This window comes from Magallana gigas, chromosome 4, assembly GCF_963853765.1.
Source record: "Magallana gigas chromosome 4, xbMagGiga1.1, whole genome shotgun sequence".
Taxonomy (NCBI): domain Eukaryota; kingdom Metazoa; phylum Mollusca; class Bivalvia; order Ostreida; family Ostreidae; genus Magallana; species Magallana gigas.
Window position 1 is genome coordinate 25,400,817 of NC_088856.1, and position 21,480 is coordinate 25,422,296.

The 21,480-nt window shown below is 33.2% G+C and overlaps 2 protein-coding genes across 2 annotated transcripts; both read left to right on the forward strand.

Annotated features, from left to right (window-relative positions):
* Positions 1-187: 187 nt before the first annotated feature.
* On the forward strand, positions 188-4,228 carry LOC105323565 (uncharacterized). The gene is made up of 5 exons (XM_011422625.4): positions 188-315; positions 815-902; positions 1,781-1,933; positions 2,697-2,954; positions 3,965-4,228. Exons 2-5 carry the CDS (start codon positions 824-826, stop codon positions 4,036-4,038), a joined length of 564 nt encoding a protein of 187 aa, XP_011420927.3. The 5' UTR covers positions 188-315; positions 815-823; the 3' UTR covers positions 4,039-4,228.
* A 4,813-nt stretch (positions 4,229-9,041) lies between these two features.
* LOC117682429 (transmembrane protein 243) lies at positions 9,042-21,212 on the forward strand. Its single transcript, XM_034449933.2, has 4 exons — positions 9,042-9,235; positions 18,423-18,473; positions 19,217-19,321; positions 19,910-21,212. The coding sequence occupies exons 1-4, from the start codon at positions 9,152-9,154 to the stop codon at positions 20,042-20,044; spliced, it is 375 nt and encodes a 124-aa protein (XP_034305824.1). The 5' UTR covers positions 9,042-9,151; the 3' UTR covers positions 20,045-21,212.
* Positions 21,213-21,480: the final 268 nt, after the last annotated feature.

A 21,480-nucleotide genomic window follows, 5' to 3' on the forward strand; every position in this document is an offset into this window, starting at 1 on the left:
AGAAGATCGAAATTAAATATACAAAATCCACAATGCTGCATAAAAAAAAGAAAGGGCGTTTATTAATGCCGTTAGTAGGCCAAAAACCATGTAAAAATATATAAATTTACTGAGAAAATACTTTACTTTTTTGGTGTGGGCGTAATGCATGTCGTGTGGAGGTTACTGTTCGGGTTCGATATACTTGAAACATATACGAGTCACTGCGTAAATGAGGGGAATCGCGTAATTTCCGGCATAAACAGGGATTTTCCAATTTGGTTTAAAATACATCGCTTTGATAAACAAGGAAGGATTACTTAAGAAAGCAGATCTGTAAGTGTCTATGAAACCACTTTGATTATTGAATATCTCTTCCCGCCAAGATTGAATGAACTGACAAGCCGATGAAACATGTATACATGTAGAATAACAGAAACCAGTATAGTAGTCATCAATAGGGTCAAGTCTATGTATATACTAGTATACTACTTAGCTTTAGCATAGGTAATTCAGAACTCATTATTTATTTTTTAAAATTTTGTTTCATTTTCTAGTCATTAGAAAATGTATTAGCAGAGACATAATTAACATTTTTTCAACAACAAAACACGTTAATGGCGGTGTTGCCAATCTCTGTTATTTATGTCTCTGGTATTAGCTTTAACCAGAGACATAATTGTTATTTATGTCTCTGCTTTAACAATCTACAGATTTTAAAAACAGTTAAAGATATTCAAAGTGGGTGAATTTTCTTTCATACACTTTTCGGAAAGGTTTTTTTTTTTAAATACATTGAAGGAAATTAACATCATAATTATTTTGTTTCCTGTAGACTGCAAGCATGTGGCGGATCAAAGATCTACAACTATGTGCTGTTTTGATTTCCTTGTGGCTAGGGATTGCTTTCTGTGATTCAGATGGTAAGATTGAAGTTTATTGTAATCCGATATACATCATGGATCATTATATGTACACATGGTACATGTACATGTACAGCACCTCTATTCTCAATATTTACATTTACAAATATTTTTCGTTACATGAACCTATCGAATAGTGAAAACGTTCAATTCTGTATGAACTTTTTCATGACCTCACAATGATCAGAGCACGAGCTTATCGCTTGTGGCTTGGATTATTGTAAACATAAAATCTCTTGTAATTTTAACAGTTCTGAATGATTTCTCTTTTATTCCAAACATTAATATAAAAAATAAACAGCAATATTAAAAAGTTCACTGAGATATGAAGTTGGTGGGTACACTGTATGTGATCAAATCTACTAAGAAGCCTTTTGGGCTTCACAGGATTTGATCACGGGACCAATCAACTTCATATCCTGGTGAACTTTTTGAATTGCTCTTTATTTCTTAATTGAATAATACATGTATTTTGTTTGTTCCTTTTCTGTCAGCTGATCTGTTGCATTCGAAAACTGAAAATGTTTTGAAAATTTAAGTAAATATTTATCAAATTTCACTTTTTAAAATAATTATGTTAATCTGTAAATAAGTAAATATGTAATATCAGTACTTACATGTATCATATGCTTATGCCAATGTATACAATTACATGTATTACAGTTATGATATATTTCAAAACCAACAGCAAATGCTTTCTTTAAATGGTTTAATTTTTACATAATTTATATACTGGCAGTATAAGCTTTTCAAATGTGAGGTTATGATCAGTAATGCAGTATTAAAGTATATGCATAAGAATTTAAGTCTTAGAAATATAACATTGTGATACATGTATTTATTAAAACTGAAATTTTATCGATTTTTCTCTCTTGCAGACTTTGATTCCAATCATTCCGATTTTGAAAGCAGTTACAACGTGGTAAGGAATGCCTCCATGTCTATCGCGGCCATCATTGGAATAGTGGCCGGGCTGATCATCCTTGTCATAGTTGTCTCTATAGTCGTCGTCTGCTGTTGTTGTATGCGAAGTAAGTGATCCAGGGAATTTGAGTTTGACTAAAGTAATTTACATGTAATTATCCATCCTGATATTTATTCAATAAAGGTTCATTCTCTCTCAGCACACTCCTTTAGAAATTTGCTTCTATTCAATATTCAAGAAAAATTTAACAAACTTGATTATGAAACAAATTTATAATTCATCATCACCATCAATACGTTCTTAAAGAATTTTCCAAACATAAAGACACCTGAAATACATATGTAAAAAAAGTTTACAGTTGAGTGACCTTCAACCTCAAAATCTACATAGAAATTTGCTGAAGTTAATAGAGATAGGATAATTTTTGAAAAGGAATTATGAAATATTGTCTAAAATTAAGCACATCATTTCAGCATGCCTTATGCCTTGCTAGAAATGTTTTTTTCAAAGAAGTCAATTTCAGTGTGAAAGTTTATGAATGTAACTGACTTAATCGTAATGTATGTTTTTCATTTTTGGAGAGTTTTATCTTACACACTGGCATTGAGTTCAAAATAAACATGTCAGACAGATTTACAAATGTTATACAAATGTATATGATTAATAATAAAATTTATAAATTTGAATAATCAAAAATTTAGTCAAAAATGATATGTTTTAACTTTCAAGTCTAATGCTGATTTCATTATATTGTAATATTCTCATTAGTCACCAGTGGCGTTTTCTGAATCAAACAGGGAAATGCTATAAAGTTAACAATTTAGAAATGCAAGTGTTTACATCATTTCAACTCTATTCTTTTTAAATAGGGCAAAGGTCAGCTGGTCAGGTGTACAGACAACCAGCCAATCAGATGATTATCACCACGGGAACACAACAATCCTATCCAAACCAGTATCCTCCTCAGCAACCTTATACACAGTACCCCACAGCTCAAAACCAGTACCCTTACCAAGGGTATGTTCAGCACCCACCCCCTGTACAAGGAGGGTATTCCCCAGTACAGCAAGCACCACCAATGACCGGGTCAGGGTACCCCCCTCAGGAGAGCAAGGCAGCGCCCTCAGGTATGTGTTCAGTAGGCAAAGGCAGCAGGGAGGGGTTTTTTTTAAGGTGAAAATTCTAATAAGCATATACATTGTATTTTCATCCCCTGCTTAAGAGAGTACACATGATTTACAATTTATACAAATGTACAACTACATTTATTGAAAATGCAAAAAAGAAAGAAAAATGTTAAGTAAAGAATTATACATATATTACATGGCATCGAGGGCGACATACCAGAATATTTGCCCCTAGGTGGCAGGAAAGCCCTGGAGTGTTATGTCGCCCGATGCCGAAGGCAGAGGGCGACATAACACTCCAGGGCTTTCCTGTCACCGAGGGACAAATATTCTGGTATTGTCGCCCGAGAAGACATGTAATGTATGTTATATAACATTTTTAAACAAATCAAAGTCGGGTTATGAACATATTTATTTAATTCACAAGGCAGAGGCAAATATTTTTAAAACACTCACGCTTGAGTTTATCACTTTTGTCGTATTTGCCGAATTTTTTTCATCAATTAAACTATCGAGTTCATCTGAATTTAGATGAACAAACCGCAGACGTTGGCCTGACATGTTTAAAATTCGCGGATCTGTTTACGTTTGCTTAGCAACTGGCTCGTTGAATTTCGAACCCGACGTAATTAATATGCAGAATTCTTGCACGCGATGGTGATATTACAGTTTCGGGAGGGCAATATAACTATTTCCTGTGATATATAACTGTTTCCGGGAGGGCAATATAACTGTTTCCGGTGTGATTCAGCAATTTTCGGGGCATAGTAATAAAATTATCTCATTTGTGACATAACGAGAAAACTTATTCAAAAATGGTATATAATTAAATAAATGATAAATGAGCAAACACATGTAAACAAATTTAGCCTGTTGATGAAAATAAAAGTTTGTACATGCTATTGGTTTTTCAATGTTTGTATGCATTTCTGATTTGTTTGTAACTAGTCTAGTAAGTAACTGGTGCATGCACTTAATATTTCTTCAATGTATGTTTTGCTGTTTTGTAGCCCCTCCCCCAGATGATGGTTACCCACCCTATCCCACAAACCCCCAACAACCCCCACCCTACCCAGGGAACTGAAAGCAAGGCCAGAGGAAATATATCTTTTCTGGATAGAAATATATAGATAAATTGTGATATGACTAAAGTTGAATCCTAATTTTGTTATTATATAAGTATGTTGTCAATTTTATTTGGGTTTTTTTTTTTCATGTACTATGATGTTTGGGAGAAAATACTCTTTATTGTTGATAAATTCTTTTTAGTACAATACAGACTCAATAATTAAGGTATTTAATGTAGTTTTTGCTTTTTTATGTAATGTGAATTTATTTATTTTGCCAGAGTAGAGGCTCAATTATAAGAATTGTTTTTATTATAGGGTTGCTTTTTTATATGATTTTATATTTTACTTTTAATATGTCACCAAAATTTACAAGTTTATGTTAATACTAAAGCATCCACATCAATATTTGTGTTACTTGACATGTGTTTTGCCTAGATATGTACAGCTACCCAATTTATTCTCTGAACTCTTTTATGCTTTTTTTTTCCAAGAACTTTTTTAATTTTTTTTTTTATTGAACATGTTTTTTTTTTTTGTTTTTTTTTGCAAATGATCAAAATATTGTATATTATTTTGCTTATACTCGTACAAACCTACATTATTGTTTTGTTCCATCACATTATTTTTCAGGTGAAAATTCTCACTGCTCTTCATTCAAATCATGTTAAACTTTGATGAAGAAAATTTGTTGCCATATTACATGTCATTGAGCATATTTTGAAGAAAGCATGCATTAGATGTATATTCTTATTTTACTTTTATGAGTGAGTGATTATATATCTTGAATTATACATGTGTCTTAAATATTCTCAATATAAAAGTTTATATATATAAAAAAAAAACAATGTCTTGCTTATTAAGTGCACAAGATTGTGTAAATTGAACTACTAGTCAACTAGAAGAGATGAAGTTTTAATGAAATCATCTTTGATCTTGGAATTAGTAATTTTTTTTGTTTTACACAAACTGTTTTTAATTATTGATTATTTAATGTGAATGCTTGAAAAATTTTAATATAATGTTTTATTATACCCTTTTTTATTGCAACAAATTTACTTGACAGATATATCCAGGTGTTATTTCATTAGATTTTTGAAATCTGTGGGAGTCAAAAGAATGAATATAATTATGTTCAAAACATTAGTTATGAAAAGCCATAAGTCATTCAGTTGAACTAAATGTATAAACTTTAGAGTACTGTATACGTAATTTACAGTATTTGTCTGTGTAATTGTAATTTATAAATCATTTCTGACAGACTTTGCAGCTTTCATTTTTATCAAACTTATCGCTAAATGTCAAGTTTACATTTGAAGTGTGGATTTTTTGAACATTTGTTACATTTTTGCATTAAGTTACAGTTACCAGTACATATAATCTGCTCTCTCTACAATGCAGTATAAAATGATGATTGCTAATTTTTCATTTTTTTGCTTACCTGAGATGAAAGCTATTTAGAATTTTTGATCACCTTTTCACCAGTGTTGGTCTTTTAACTTGTTTAAATTATAAACTCTCATTTGTCTGTCTGTCCATCAGTCTTAATTTTTTAATTGAATTTTTGTCGCCTTGTCCATGGCCAGTTTCAAACGAACATGTCACAAAACATCCATAGGGGAAACTTCTGATAACTTTTACATATTAATTTATCAACTTCTCCAATAGAGCCAGTTTCAACCAAACTTTTCACAAAATATTTGGGGGTTAAAGGCTTGTGGGTTTGTTTAATAAGGAACCAGGTCTACATCAAAGAATTAGAATTTTATACCATGACCCCTGGAGACAATGAGAGGATACACTGATAGTATGGAATCAAGCTTGTACATTAACAATAGGAATGTTCAGGTTATTGATAGAACAGTTTAAGTTTTTGATTTTCAAAATGGAGACACAAGTTACGATATATATTTTTATATACAAAAAATTCCTATATGAAATTTAATGGATTTTATTTTATATTTTTTGTCAATTTTCAATTATTGAACAGTAAGAAAACTTGAATGCAGAAACATTTGAAATGAAAGAATTCCCTATAAATAGTGATTTCATAATGGAGACACAAGTTATATTTTTTATGTAGAAAAAAAAATACTATTTATATGAAATTTGATGGCCTTTTTTGGTCAAATTGTCAATTTTAAATTAGCGAGAAAAATATCTAACATGAAACAATTTCCTATAAATAGTGTTCATTATTTCTGAGAAAGTCAGACCCTTGTACAAATTTATTGTATTAGATAATTTAAAAGTAATATTTGGGTCAAATTAAAGCTATATTGTTGCTCAGGTGGGCCATGTTGCCAATGGGTTCCATGTCTTAAAAAAAAAGTGCATCAACAGCACATGTGAAATAAATGTAAAATTGTAACATTTTGATATATATTTTTATGCTATTAAGCAATGATTAACAATGCATCTACAGTGTATGTAAGAGAATGTTTGATGCAAGTTGATGTCAGGCACGTAGCATCGTTTTTGAAAGTGGGGGGTGGGGCCGACTCATCCAAAAAATCTTGACAAGCAAAAAAAAAAAAAAAATAATGAAAATTTAAAGTTTCCCAAAATCTTCAAAATCCTTATCCGTGTGTGTGTGTGGGGGGGGGGGGGTGATGCTACGTGCCTGGATGTGTACATCATGCATGTACAATATTTATCTTTAATTTGCTCACTGTATTTGATTCTAGTTCTTTAAATAAACCAAGGGTTTTTCTTTGTTTTTTAATCTTTTTTCTGTGGATTATATACTTGTACAGTCTGAGATACATTTTTATGTCTTATAATACATGAAATTTAAAACTTCACTAGTATTAAAACTCTTTTTGAGATTTCAATGTAAGATTTTTTTTTTTGGCATGTTGAATGTAAAATTTTTACAATTAAAAAAAAGTTTATTTATGAGTATAATAAAAGAATCTCTTCTATTCTGACGGTCTTATTTAGAAATAGTTACGAATATGATATGGAATTGTTTTATGGGAAATGTTGTGCAATGAAAAATAGTTGCAAAACTCAGTAGTGTGGCTTTACAATCTAATTAGATTGTGTGGCTTTACTGAAGAATCTAGTGAAGCAAAAATAGTCAGTGTGACAGGTGGTTGGACTAGAACACACAGCAAGGTCAAAGACCTAGTTTGGGGGGGGGGGGGCTACCCAATCGCCCCCACCCTTAAGAAAAAAACGAGTCTTAGTAAAGAATCGAAATTTCTCATTAAAATCATTTAGAATCCGATTTATAAATAGGTAGGCCTAAATAAAGATATTAAGGTAGGTCCCTAGCTACTCAGACGCGTCATCAATTTAGCGGATATAAAGTTTTAAAATCGAAAACGATATTTTTTCGGATTTATCGTTTTTGGTTAAAAATTTTTCAATGTTTAATTGATAATTCTGAATTTGATAGAAGCAGTCAAGTGTAAATAATGTCCACCAGACAGTACCAGTATATAAAGGTTTTGATCTTCAATGAGTCTAATAGTTGGAAATCGTGAATTTTTGTAATGAGATTTTAGTACGTTTGTGTTTATATATGCAGAGGACAGGTACTGTTTATCAAAAAAATTAATTTGTACTCAATACATGTAGTTTTGAAAGAAGACTTTTAGTGTTTATCAAAGCAAAGAAATAAAATTCTGTTTTCTGATATGTTGTTAAGTTGTGTTTGTGACACTTTTTTAGCTGCATTTTATAAGGGGGTATATGTGTTCTAAAGGTCGTAGAAAAAAATGAAGCATGTGAAGAACTATATTTTTTTTTGCTTTTTAGTTGCAGTAGACATAAATCTAATATTTTAAAGTTTAAAAAATGGTGTTTAACCATAACATTTTTAAGATAAGTTAAAAAATGTGAAATTATGTAAAAATTTTGAAATAGCATTTTTGTAACATTTCATTATAAAATTTCATTTTAATCAATTAGATGATGATAATCACACTTGTTATTACTTTCTTACATATAAATGATAAATTAAAACATTTGAAACTTTGTTTTGCTTTGATATTTTTTTTTAATATGAGCTAAATAATGATTTTGGTTGAAATCATGTGATCGAAGAAGGGGGTATGCATTTTCTGGTGACTCTAGTGATAAAAGTAAATATAGTTAAGACATGTATTTTATGGGCTTTTTTATTACATAAGTTATTATTCTACTTGATTAATGAATAAAACCCTTACTTTAACCACAAAAATCCTGAGTAGGGACCTACCTTAAAATTGCGAATCCTTCGAAATTTTTTGTTTCGCAAACGATCCGATGGCCAGGGATTTTTATTTTAAAACCGATGCCTTGGGTACGCGTTGCATAACTATGCAAAGATAGCCAAAGCGACTTACCCCAACATCTTGACGTCAAGAAAAAAGGGGTACAATGTGTTTGATAACGGAATTCAACACTCACTTAATTTCCAGGCACGAAGCAGGGGTAGGGGGCACTCTTTCTCGAAGTAGACATTTTTCTTAACTTTCATATATACACCACTGCCCCAATAACGAAGAATATTGACCCGGGATATTTACCTGACAACATGATAAATGAAGAGTTGTAATATTTTTATCTGACGAGTCGTCATCACTTTTGTTAAAAAATTTAAACAGCTAAGTTAATCTAACGAATATGAAAAAAAAACTGTAAAATTTTATTTAAAAAATTCAAGTTATAAATATCAATTGCTTTAATTTGTGCTTATGTGCTGTCGAAATTTGAACCGGTTTCATGATCAAAATTCCACGATGCGGATCAATTTTCAACGGACCAGGACTTTGGTCTCAAAATTGACCCCCGCGGGGTCAATTTTCAGCTTGGTCCAAATTCTTCTTTACATCCCAACTCACTCTTTTTTGGGAGCATGTTTACAGTTTGAAAATGTTTAGGGATAATTAACTAAATTAGCAATGCAATAGAAATTTTAGATACATGTACTACGATTTACCCGAGAAGTTGCGATTGGTTGAACGAGACTAGTACCAATTATTGATCATCCGACATTTCTGTGATCGACTTATCCAATCTGACTGTGAAAATGAAACCGGAAGTTATCCTCTCAAGTCATGTGAAAAAAAATATAATAGTTGTCAAAAATGAGAGGTTTTTAACTTTCTTTGACCAATTGAATGACTTGATATTACCAAAATGAGTGCAAGGAATTATAATTCAACAGATACTAGTCATACAGATGCCGCGGACGTTCCGTTATTTGGCGATCAACAGCCAAGAGTAAGCAAAGTTTGTGGAGATCGAATGTAACCAGGTTCAGCACAATCTATTGATAAAGCTATAAAGCTTGAAAAAAGCTATGTATCTTAACAAAGCTATTTAGCATATCTTGATTTAGCTTTTTTGTTATACATATTTCTCAAATGTGTATTTTCAGGATTTAAACAAAATCGCTGTTTAATAGTTCAGTAATAGTTTTCAACTTTGAACAGGTTGGGCACCAACTCCCGCTTGGTGGTTGGAGTCCCATTTGGTGGTTAAATGCCTAAACGGTATACCTATTTTACCTACCAAATGGGACTCCTTTTTCGTTAAACTCAGATTACGTTTTTCTGGAGAAAAGGCGCATCATGTTTATTACCGGAGCAAGTACTCTGACATGTTTGCTTCATGATTAAACATTCGTTTATTAAATTTTATGTGTCGATTTTTCCGCACATGTGTTAAAAAAAAGGCCAAAATGAAATGTTCCCTGGAAGTGGCGTTTAAACAAAGTGTTAATGTCTTCTAAAAGATCGATTTTAATCAAAGTACGACATGGCCTCATTCCTTGAACTCTGTACAAATGTACTTTCAATTTCTATCATCCGGGCAAAAACAATTGTTAAAGCTAATTTTAATAAGGGTTCCTTTTTAATGGTGCAGGGAATAATGAGTGGTAATTACCTTGTGATTTTTTGTTTTCATGTGTATTTCTGATAATTAACATTTTTGTGAAAAACTGCTTATAAATAGTTTTACCAAGATAGTCTACAGTAATTAGCTTTAATTACACAGGGCGAAAAACCATCTTTAAGCAAGTCCTTAAAGGTGGCTTAAAGGTGACTTAAAGGAGCTTAAAGGCTATACAACCTTTAAGCCGCCTTTAAGTCACCTTTAAGCAAGTGCTTATAGGTCCTTAATGTCCAAACTTCTTTAAGCTACCTTTAAGCCACCTTTAAGCATCTTTAAGTGGCATTTACGCTCTCTTTACACTGCCTTTACACTGTCTTTAAGTGGCCTTTAAGTCAATATTGATCAAGCTGAACAATAAAAACATATATTAAATGCAAAACCTCTTTTATAGAGATGGGAGGGGGTCATCCGAGTGATAATATAATTTAAGGAAGGGGGGGGGGGGGTTCCAGGCGGTTTTAATCGTCGCTCCATTAAACACAGATCGCTATCATCAGCACCGCTCCGATGGACACAGATTGCCGTTATAAAATTCTTTATAATTTTTTGGGGGTTTCAAAATTATTGTAGGGATGAGCGCAGTCTCTGTATCTTAATATGTGCATAAAACTAATTAAAGTATGTTTGTTTCCTATTATAAATTAATCGGTGAAAAAATATCTCTCTCTCTCTCTCTCTCTCTCTCTCTCTCTCTCTCTCTCTCTCAGTTCATCTGGTTATTAAACAAAATAAAGATAATGAACCAAAAATGCATGATTTAATTTGTTAATCGGTTTAAGGTTTGTATTTTTTTTTTCAATTTTCATTATTTCTAACTCTAGATCTGCTAGATACATGTTAAAGATGAAAATACTCTCAACTGCCTTTGTTATATCGGGCAGGATATTACTGCTTTGTTTGTCTAGACATAGTTTTGTTCGTTTGTGTATATCTAATTAGAGTCTATTGTGTTAGACCATGTGCTTTATTCAACTCGTTCACTAAAAGTAACTTTACAGGATGAAGAGCTCCCTTAGGGGGAGATAAGTAAAACATAAACAAGAGTTACTTCTCTTGTCATTGCATATTAAGTAAACTAACATTAATTATACTTTTCTCTTTTTTGAGCATAATGTACAGGTAAACAAAACTAAAAATGACAAAAGTTCAGAATTAATTAGAATGTGTCTGGTTTAAGAATAACAGTAATTCTGTCCATTTAAAACACAAAATCTGGCAACATCCGTCCTGTCTGAAGAATCTTCAAAACACATAAACCATTTGCTCCTGCTTTTGTTAGGCAATTTGCGAGCTGTTTTTGTCCAGAACACCACTGAATTTTCCTCACATCTCCTTGAGTAACTGCTTCAGTCAATGCAGCGATATCAATACGAAGTCTCCTGTCCTCCACCAGTTTTGTCGAATGCACAGATTCTATCACACTCTTATTGTCTATAAATGCATAAATTTCAATGGATTTGCTGGGGACTCCTAAAATTTCCTCTAACATGTGTCGATAGTAAAAACTTGCCTCCAGTCCTTCTTGTAGACTAAGCGCCTCTGCTGCTAGCGTGGAACGGACAACTCTTCTTATCTTTTTAGCCTGCCAGAAAAGGGGACAGCATTTCCCTTGTCTATCCATAATCCAAATAATGACTCCTTGAGTACTTCCCACTCCATCATTCAGGTTTCCTAGAGATGCATCGGTAAATGTCACTATCTTCACTGAAGTGAGATCTAAAGCTGGAAATCTAAGAATACTTTTGAAGTCTTTAAGCCTATTTATGGTTTTCGTTGCTCTGATTAAGTCTGCCATGTTTCCACTTCTTAGCTTAGTGCTCATGTCTATCATTTCAAATGCAAGGTCTGGTCTTGACCCCTGCACTGCCCAATTGATCTGCCCTATGATCTGTCTGTATGCAGTCTGTTCTTCAGTGCTTAGCTGACTTTCCTTCTGATATGCTCTCAGGGGATCAATCTCTATACTTTGTAACTTCTCCATGTAACTAGTGTGATCCAGTTCTATACCTTCCTGAGTTTGCTTAACGTAGAAACCAATATATGGAAATTGGCATTCAGCAATTTTTCCTGCTGAAAACCTCTCTCGAAACCTGCAAATCTGCCCCTCAAAGATTTCGTCCCCAGCATGGAGAAAATCATCAACATGAGAGCAGATGATTCCATGAAGCCTTCCATCCTTTCTATAGCAGAAGAGAGCCGGGTCTACGCTACACTGTTCAAAGCCGAGTTTATCAAGTTCTTCTTTAACACTTAAGTAAAACTGTCTGGCACCATCTTTCAGTCCATAAAGACAGTGTTTTAACTTCCATATCATTCCTACAGGAGTGATACTTTCCTTTGGAGGTTGAAGATAAACATCTCTATCAAGTTTTTTTCCTTGTAAAAAAGCTGACTTAATGTCTGTGGTTTTGACATCCCAGAATTTACTTGCTGTTATTGTCAAAAATATCTTAAGACCCCCTTTTCCAACTGTCGGACTGTCTCTTGGAATATCAAATTCCTCCTCAAATCCACGTGCTACAAGTCTTGCTCTTACTTGTTCTTCTTTTGAAGTGATAACCCATCTTGTAGATAGTCTATTTTGTCCTTCATCCAGAACTTCAGTGTATGTGTCAAAGTTTTTGAGCTTCTCTAGTTCATTTTGTTTAGCTAGGGATATATTGTCACAGCTTGTATTTTCACATGTTGTAGAATTAACACATTCATCGCTGATTCTTTCCCAAGGGAGCCTACTTAGGTCTATGCTCTTTTGTTCTTCACTCTCAACATCTTTTACATTATACCAATTTCTGTTATTACCAGAAGCTTTGCCTGCTCTGCCAAGAATTGTTGTTTTTATCCAATTTTCATCCTCCGATCCCATCTTATACTGAATGTTGTCATTTGTTTTTAATGCAAAATTGCGTTGAGGAGGTAAAGGTAACTTCTGTTCCTCTTTGTTCTCTGACAGGTATTCAGAAACTGTACACTTTTTAAGTTGCTTTTCACTTGCTTTTCCTTGGTGTGGTGTTCTTTCTTTATTTGTGCCTGTAGTTTCAGTGTCTGATATCTTCTCTTCTACTTGAGTACAGCCTGCGGTTGCTTTTTGTAATCTGTTAGGGGACACTCGAACAAAAACTCCCCCATGGCGAACAAAAACAACTTTTCCATCCTGAAACACAACTCTACCAGGACCAAGCCATCTGTCTCTACCCTCACGCTTGTAGTACACCAAATCTCCATTTTCATAACATTGTTCAGCTGCCCTCACTTTGTTCAGTAATGCCCGTCTGATTCTCTCATCAGCTTCTGCCTCTATGTATGCTCGTCTGGTGCTGTGCAGTAAATTCAGATGTTTAGCAAAAGTCTCACTCACTGTACGGCCTTCTAAAGCTGGTAACTTGTCTGTCATAATGTTGGGTAGATTGGGGTTCCATCCAAACACAAGCTGGTGGCTACTAAAGCCGTTCCACATCTGTAATACATTCCTTGCCATGTTAGCCCAGCACAACAAGCTCTGCTCATTTACATCTTTGTAGTCCTGTTCCAATTTTGTTAGCATCATATCCGTTACGGAGTGCACTCGTTCACACAAGCCGTTCTGAAATGGGCTTTCACCTGCGGATGTGCACACTTTGACGTTCAAAATGGATGCCACTTCTCGCATTTCGTCAGAGTTAAATTCTCCTCCATTATCTGTCATAATTGCACCCATAACACCAAATATCCCTATCCAGTGAGACATGATTTTATCAATGACATCAGTTGTCTTTTTCCTCTGGATAAAAATGGAAATTGTGTATCTGGACCACATGTCAATCAAATGTAAGATCCACTTTCCTCTCCAGTACTTCAGATCCATGGCCACCTTCTCATTAAAGTAAGTCGCCATTGGAAATGACACAACAGGCCGTGAAGGGGTTCTTGCATAGGTCTTGCACACATCACATCTCTCCTCTATTTTTTCAAGATCCTCGTCAAAGTTGTCTCGCCAAGCACCTGCATCCTGTAAGAGGGATACTAGTCGTTTCTTTGGTGGGTGCGCAAACTGTCGGTGCAGTTTTAACAGAGTTGAGTATCTCTTTTTTGGGTCTACATCATCAATCCTGACTGAGCAAACTTCCTCAACAGGTATCATTTCTGCTTTATCTATGGGAATACAATAATGTCCAGAAGAGGTCACATTTAGGTTCATTGTTTTCCCTAAAATCTCCGCTGTGTCATCCTCTAAGTTCAACTTCACACCAGCAGTTTTCATAGCCGTTCTTGACAACAGCAACGGAATGTCTGAATCAACAACATCAGTTATTATGGTCACATCTTTCCCTGCTATACGAGCTGGAATTGCAAATTCTCCTTCAGATTTCAGACGAGCCCCCCCTCCAAACTTAAACATTTTTCTGCCTTCAGTTTTCTTAACTCTATTTTTGTCCAAATCATTGAGTGAATCGATGTATGTGTTGATCCATGCACTACCACACACAGTACTACTGCAGGCACTGTCTAGGACTGCACAATTTCTAGCTTCCATCCCCAGGTGTCTTATTTCCTTTGGTTGGTAACCTGTAAACAGTACGAATTCTTCTTCTTCAGTTGAACATGCATTTACTTTTGCCATATTTTCCCAACTATGAGGACATGCTGCCATCAGATGTCTATATGACCCGCAAGACTTGCATGTCAACACATTTCCATCTTGTCCTGATGGATTCATACTCTTTTTAACTGCTAAACTGCCTGCTCGTGATTGTCCCCCATGCTGACCTCGATAAAAGCCTCTACTTTGGCCACTTTGAAATCCTCTGCCCCGCATCTGCTCACTTCTTCCCCCTCCTCGATAAAATTTGTTGTTCCTCATTCTAGCATATCCAGCTGCCATCAGCGCTTCTTCGTTCTCTGCAAGGAATGCTGGTTCAAGTTTAATGGACATTGGTGTAGAAGAAGAATGTCCTTCACAAGTTTCACCTTTGAATTTTTTAAGGGATTTCTTAGCTTCCTCATACAGAGTTTCTTTATTTTCAAAATTCATTCCCGTCAAAACAATCATTCTTTCTTCTTTGCTAATTTGTGATCTTTTGAGTAATTTGAATGCTAAAATCTCTGGAGGTAATTTCATATTTTTCTTCTCAATTTTTCTGTATTTAGCATCAAAAATGGAAATGTATTCATTGACAGATTGTCCATCAGACCTTTTAAAATCTTCAAAGTCTTCAAATTTCTCTAAGCTATCTGCTAAATCATCTTTGGCCAAATGTTTGTCCAAAAATTCTATCAATGTTTTTAAACCTGTCTCTTTTTTGAGATCCTCCAAATTCAGCTGATCAAACACTTTTTCTCTTATCTGGGACTCATCATTTTCAGGAAGAGACAATGCTATAGCAACACCTTGTTTCTTTTTATCTAACTCAGTGACCTCTTTCCATGCTAAAAGTTCTTGCTTGAAGAGTTCATAACTTTTGATTTTAGGATTGTACAAAGGGGGGTTGATTTTTGTTGACATTTTCTCAGTCCACTAACACCACTGTTTTTCACATTTATCAAACTCTGAATAACAAGTAATTAATTGTCACACCTCGCTTACACTGTTTCTAACACTAGGAATCACCAATTTTCTTTCAACCACGCTCTGTTACCATTGTTAGACCATGTGCTTTATTCAACTCGTTCACTAAAAGTAACTTTACAGGATGAAGAGCTCCCTTAGGGGGAGATAAGTAAAACATAAACAAGAGTTACTTCTCTTGTCATTGCATATTAAGTAAACTAACATATTGTTTGTCCAACTTAAGAAAACCCCTGGAACTAACACAGAATATACAAGATATACACAACAGTTGTGTCGTGTGCCCAGGTGCATGTTTGTGTATATCTAATTAAAGTCTATTGTTTGTCCAACTTAAGAAAACCCCTGGAACTAACACAGAATATACAAGATACATGTATACACAACAGGTGTGTCGTGTGCCCAGGTGCACGTCAGTGTTTCTAAAGGCGTTGAATCTTAGTATGTACGAGTATACGATAAGTCTAGTGAATAAAAGTTAATTTACATTTGTAATTCATTTTCAAAGTATTATTTCCTAGCTCTGGGTTTCAAATATGTTACGTCTACAAATTAACGATACATGTATGTAAGAGTAAAATCTTGAGGCTAATTAATTAATGTACCGGTGATCATAAATAGGGGTTGATTATTTAAATATATGTATAAGGGTAAATATGTCAAATATACCCGGCCTGGCACATCATACAATTGTATGTACAAGTCATTTGCAATTGCCACATGCAGTAAATACGTCACCGGTAATTGGTAATTTTGTTTGTTATAGAATTGATAGTTTAAAAATCATGTACATACAATTACATGTAAATATTTAAACATATTGGAATGGCGCCGCGATCATGAAAACCGGGAAATTGCGGGAAATTGAACAAATACCCTAATAGTATCAATGCATTTAATAAAAGAAATGATTTCATTTTCTTTCTTACATTTTTATAGCTATAAATTAGATGAATTACGTATATCTACTCGGTTTAAATTTATTAACTAAGAAAGCCTACTATAGTGAACCTAACGGTTTCCATTTAGTGATAATATATTTTTGTTCACTGAAGACCAAGTTCCGTATTTCATTCTAAATACATGCATGCATGTTATTTATAAATTAGATATAATTGATTGTTACAAACTGAATGGTTTGTCAAAATCTTTTCAAGTAAACACATTCAATACAGTGATTCAATATCCACTGATATATAGGATATAAAAACACTTATAAATATGTAAGTTGCCGTGGCGCAGAGGATGTGTGGTGATGCTAGTAAACTAATGGTCCCGAGTTCAATTCTCACCGCGGCCGTTTTTTGGGGTTTTTTTTTTTTCATTTTTCTTTCTAGAACAAAAACCGTTTTAATACCTTTTCTTTCATAAAGTTAATACATTTTGTTGGAAATTAAGCACAATATTGAATTAAAATTTTTTTTAATGGCTTAAAGGTGGCTTAAAGGTAGCTTAAAGGTGGCTTAAAGGTGGCTTAAAGAAGTTTGGACATTAAGGACCTATAAGTTGTCCTTAAAGGTGGCTTAAAGGTGGCTTAAAGATAGTCTTTAAGCTGCCTTTAAGCCATCTTTACGCTTTCTTTAAGCCACCTTTAAGCAATACATATAGCTTAACGGTAGCTTAAAGGTGGCTTAAAGATCGTCTTTAAGCTACCTTTAAACACCTTTAAGCTATCTTTAAGGAGGACTTAAAGATGGTCATTCATCCTGTGTTAGCTATATGACTTTTTTTTTCAAGCTATATATAGCCAAATGAAGAGATTGTGCTTGACGTGGAAAATGAGGATGTTGTTTTCCAAATTGAATATTAGATAAAGTGATTATTCCTTTTTTTTTTAGTATGTTTAATATTAATGAGCATGATGAGGAAAACATTCATTTATTCATTTTCATCTCAGGATATTGATGTTACTGAAGGATATATATTCATATATTTGATTAAGTGTTAAATACAGAGTTCTTTCCCCTTGTTTAAAGTGATTGTGATGTCAGAGTTCACTATTGCATATTAGGTTTGATGTCGTCCGGCTTTTTTTTTTTTTTAAACTCCCCTGTTTGGGAATAAGCTACATGCATTAAAATTATTTACCCTTGTAATGTTTTAAGTTTTTACTTGTTCTTGCAAGAACATGGAATTGGAAGCCCTATGCAATTCACACAAAATAGTGGGTCTGATTCTGACTTTGAAAAAACTCAATAAGAATAAGGGATCAGTAGATCAATTTTTCTCTTCATCCAGGCATTTCTGTGAACGTTAGCAGTGCTTGTAGCTATACTTTAAAACACATTTATTAAGATCAAAGACTTTGCTTTCATCTGCTAGCATTGAATATGATTATCATTACTTAATAATCATGTGGAAAACCATTGGTGTTCAAATATTGTATCTGACTACCTTGTTTTTCTCTCAGGTGCTTGAGGACCCTCACCCAAATTCCCAAGATATCTAGATCACCCCCATCCCCAAGATAGACCCCCGATTCTTTTCTACATTTTTTATTAATCATCCTTTAGTCAAACAAAAACTGTTTATTATTAATAAAGTTGGTAAAATGCTTGTTTTTTCTGGACTGAGTGTATGAATAAGATCAAAGATATGTCATCAAAAGATGATTTTTGAAGAAGAAGAAAGAGTAAAGACTGAGGGTTTTATACAGCAGTGGAAGGGGGAGGAGACGAGTGAAAGGGTTATGGGGGTCAGTCCAATCTAATTAAAATCAGATCTTTGATCCGCTCTGACTATAGTTCAATATTGCTATATATCATATTGGTCCTGTTCTCAAGCACCATGGTTTTTTCTTGATTTTACTTTATCCGCTTGATTTTTTTAAAGACAAACTTGAACCTGTTTAAGTCACAGTAATGTATTATAATATAATTATGTTTTCTGACAAAGTCATTACAGGTTACAGTCTCATTTTATAATTAGCCATTCAAACACTTGGTTCTTTCTTATTCTTATTTCTTGTAGGACCGCATGATAAACCTGGTTGTTGGAGTCTTCACAAGTATAGTTGTAGCTGTAAGTATTAGTCTACACAGAATGAGCGTATTTTAAAAATGTTTATTTAATTTGGAGGAGATATGATGCATGTACAGTAACTAATTTAACTGTAGTAAGTGAACGATACCTCTTAAGTGTCACTTTTGCATATATGCATGTGTATATATATATATTTTTTTAAAGGGAGAGAGAAATTAAGTGCCTTCACTTAATATAATAAGGATTTCATGGGTTTTTTTTTGCATTGAAGGGAAGTCTGTAAAATCAACCCCCCCCTTTCACACATTCTTTCTTAGGTTTTTTTTTATTTGGGGGGGGGGGGGATAACTAACATGTTGGCCCAGAGTAAAGCAATCTCTAAATTGAAGTATGTATTATATGAATTGTGTTGAATACCATTACAGTGGAATATATTCTTTTTGATATAGAATATTCTCAATATCAAGAAAATGTTTTTACAATATTTGAAGATTTTGGATGTTGCAAAACAATAAATTGTATCAACATTTGTACTAAATACTTAAAAGGTATTATCATATATTTATGTGCATTGCATAAATTTAATAAAACAATCTATAGGTGATTAATTTTGTATTGTAAGAAAAAAAATCCAAGTTAATGATAATTATTTAACCTCTAAAACAGACAGACAGGCATTCTGATTTTAAATATATACATTGTATACAGATTTTAAGGAATATGTTTGCTGTTGATACGAACTCTACATATTGTACAAAGCTGAAGTAATTTTTCCCTTACAGGTTACACTCATTAGTGCATTCGTTTTCCCAACTTTTCCTCCCAATGGAATCAATGTTTTCTTTGCTGTTGTCATCGTCATGATTTGTGGATCTCATTTGTTATTGGTAAGAAAAGATAGAAGGGTAGTTACTGAAAAGTTGTTGAATTCCTTATTGCAAGTTATTTAGAGAATAATAGAAAACATTTCTATATGCACTGAAGCACTTCCTAAGCATTTAACTGTCTTGCAGACGTAGATTCCTACCCACCAACCCCATCTCAATTAAAGAACTCCCTAAGATATGCTTTTCATGGACTATACTCAATCATTATGAAAAAAATACCACAAAAAGAAAAGAAAAATTTTAGTTGAGAAAAATTGTGTTATTTCCCTTTTCAAATATAAAGAGAGATAACTCTTGCAATAGGCATAAAAGCATAAAATACTTGCCAGTCAAATTATATTGCCTTTTTTTTTGGGGGGGGGGGTAGTAGTAGTAAGTTTGTGGGTTTTGTGTTTTTTCATGTTAACTGGGTATTACCTATGTACATATTTGTACATGTACATTGAAGTGTTAAGTTTGGTCTAGATTATGATGCATTAGATAAATATAGTGTACAGTATGCATTAGCAATTTCAATGTCTTACACTTAGCCTGTTATTCATATGCTGCATGATTGTAAAGAGAATTCAAACTGTTGATATTTTACAGATTTTCTGGTACCGACAGGGAGATTTAGAGCCCAAGTTTCGACGGATGATTATCTACAATGCCTTCACCATCATACTCTTGTGTGTTTGTGGCAATCTGTATTTCCATAACATTTTACGAAAAAAAACATCTTGACGAAATTAAGGTTACTTTGTTCATGGAGAGAGAGAGAGAGAGAGAGAGAGAGAGAGAGAGAGAGAGAGAGAGAGAGAATATCATATAGTACATGATGAGTTTGAGAAACTAAAAAAAAACTAAGTTAACATCAGGAATGTTCCAAATTTTCTCATTTGTTTTCCAAAGGAAAGGGTGCCATAGATATGTGATATTTTGAATGTGAGTGAATGTAATGTTATTACCAGAGTTTCTCCCATTTATGTTTAGGGTGTTCTCAAATGCCTCTGATTCCACAGACTGCATCAATTTTGCTTGTTACACATTTTTTTTTTTACATTTGCATTGTCTTTAATAGGTACATGTAGGCTTTATTACAGCATGAGATGTGTAGAAAGAAAGAAAAGTTATTTGTGAATTTAAATGTGAGTATTTTAAAATATCTGTATGACTGTGAATAAAGGAGAATTCAAAATTGGAAGATGCTTGTATTTTTTTTTTATATAACATGTTTATGAGGTCTTTAAGAAAATAGTAATATGGTTAAGAGAGAGAAACTTAATGAAAAAATGGTGGCACACAGAACATAGCATAAACAGAAATGTTTAATTTTATTTTACAAAACTTTATTTTCATTATACTAAAATAAAGTCTATCTGTTTAAAAGTATGTCCATAGAATAAACATCCATTTTACATTAACATTAACAAGTGTTCATTTTTTCTTCCATTGTATATTAATATTTACCAGTCATTGTAACCAACTTGCAAGAAAATTTTGATAACCTCGTTGTGTACATGTACAGATAATTATCTATGCTTTTTTAGTTTGACCATAAATTTCATATTATGCTGTATGATTTTTTATAACATCTCTGTCATCTGTAAGGAGTAAGGTGATGGCAATTTACTGAGTTTGAAAAAAAAAAACTTTTAATGTAATTTGTTTATTCTTTTCATTTATTCAAATAACTTTGAGTTGTGAAACCATTCATTATTTAGCGCTTGTTTTTTTTTGTAATATATCTTCATATATTTTCTTTGTAATATAATTTCGAATTCCTGCAGAGAGGAAAATGTTATTTTAGATAAATATCAAGAAATAATTTTGAACATTACATACCATAATGTCTGACCTTTTTGGTATCCTATTTTCTCACTGAATGTTATTAAAAACCAAGTACTTGTCATGTAACGTGTTGTTATTGTCATAATGAAGTGTTAAAATGTTTTGAGCACTTGTACATTTATTAAATACTGAAAAAATTAAAACGAGCTAGTTATAAAAGCAATTGGTTATGTTTATATTTATACAATGAAATGATTTCCTTGGTGAGCCATGTGGGATATGAAGGTGGCGACATTACAGAAAAAATACCTTTTTGGTATCCTATTTTCTCACTGAATGTTATTAAAAACCAAGTACTTGTCATGTAACGTGTTGTTATTGTCATAATA

Bases quoted from the DNA above. Each gene is read 5' to 3' on its own strand.
- LOC105323565 (XM_011422625.4), top strand. From the start codon at position 824: ATGTGGCGGATCAAAGATCTACAACTATGTGCTGTTTTGATTTCCTTG. The intron at 1,934-2,696 runs GTAAGTGATCCA...CTTTTTAAATAG, and splicing joins CTGCTGTTGTTGTATGCGAA to GGCAAAGGTCAGCTGGTCAG. The intron at 2,955-3,964 runs GTATGTGTTCAG...GCTGTTTTGTAG, and splicing joins GAGCAAGGCAGCGCCCTCAG to CCCCTCCCCCAGATGATGGT.
- LOC117682429 (XM_034449933.2), top strand. From the start codon at position 9,152: ATGAGTGCAAGGAATTATAATTCAACAGATACTAGTCATACAGATGCC. The intron at 9,236-18,422 runs GTAAGCAAAGTT...TATTTCTTGTAG, and splicing joins TTGGCGATCAACAGCCAAGA to GACCGCATGATAAACCTGGT. The intron at 18,474-19,216 runs GTAAGTATTAGT...TTTCCCTTACAG, and splicing joins TCACAAGTATAGTTGTAGCT to GTTACACTCATTAGTGCATT.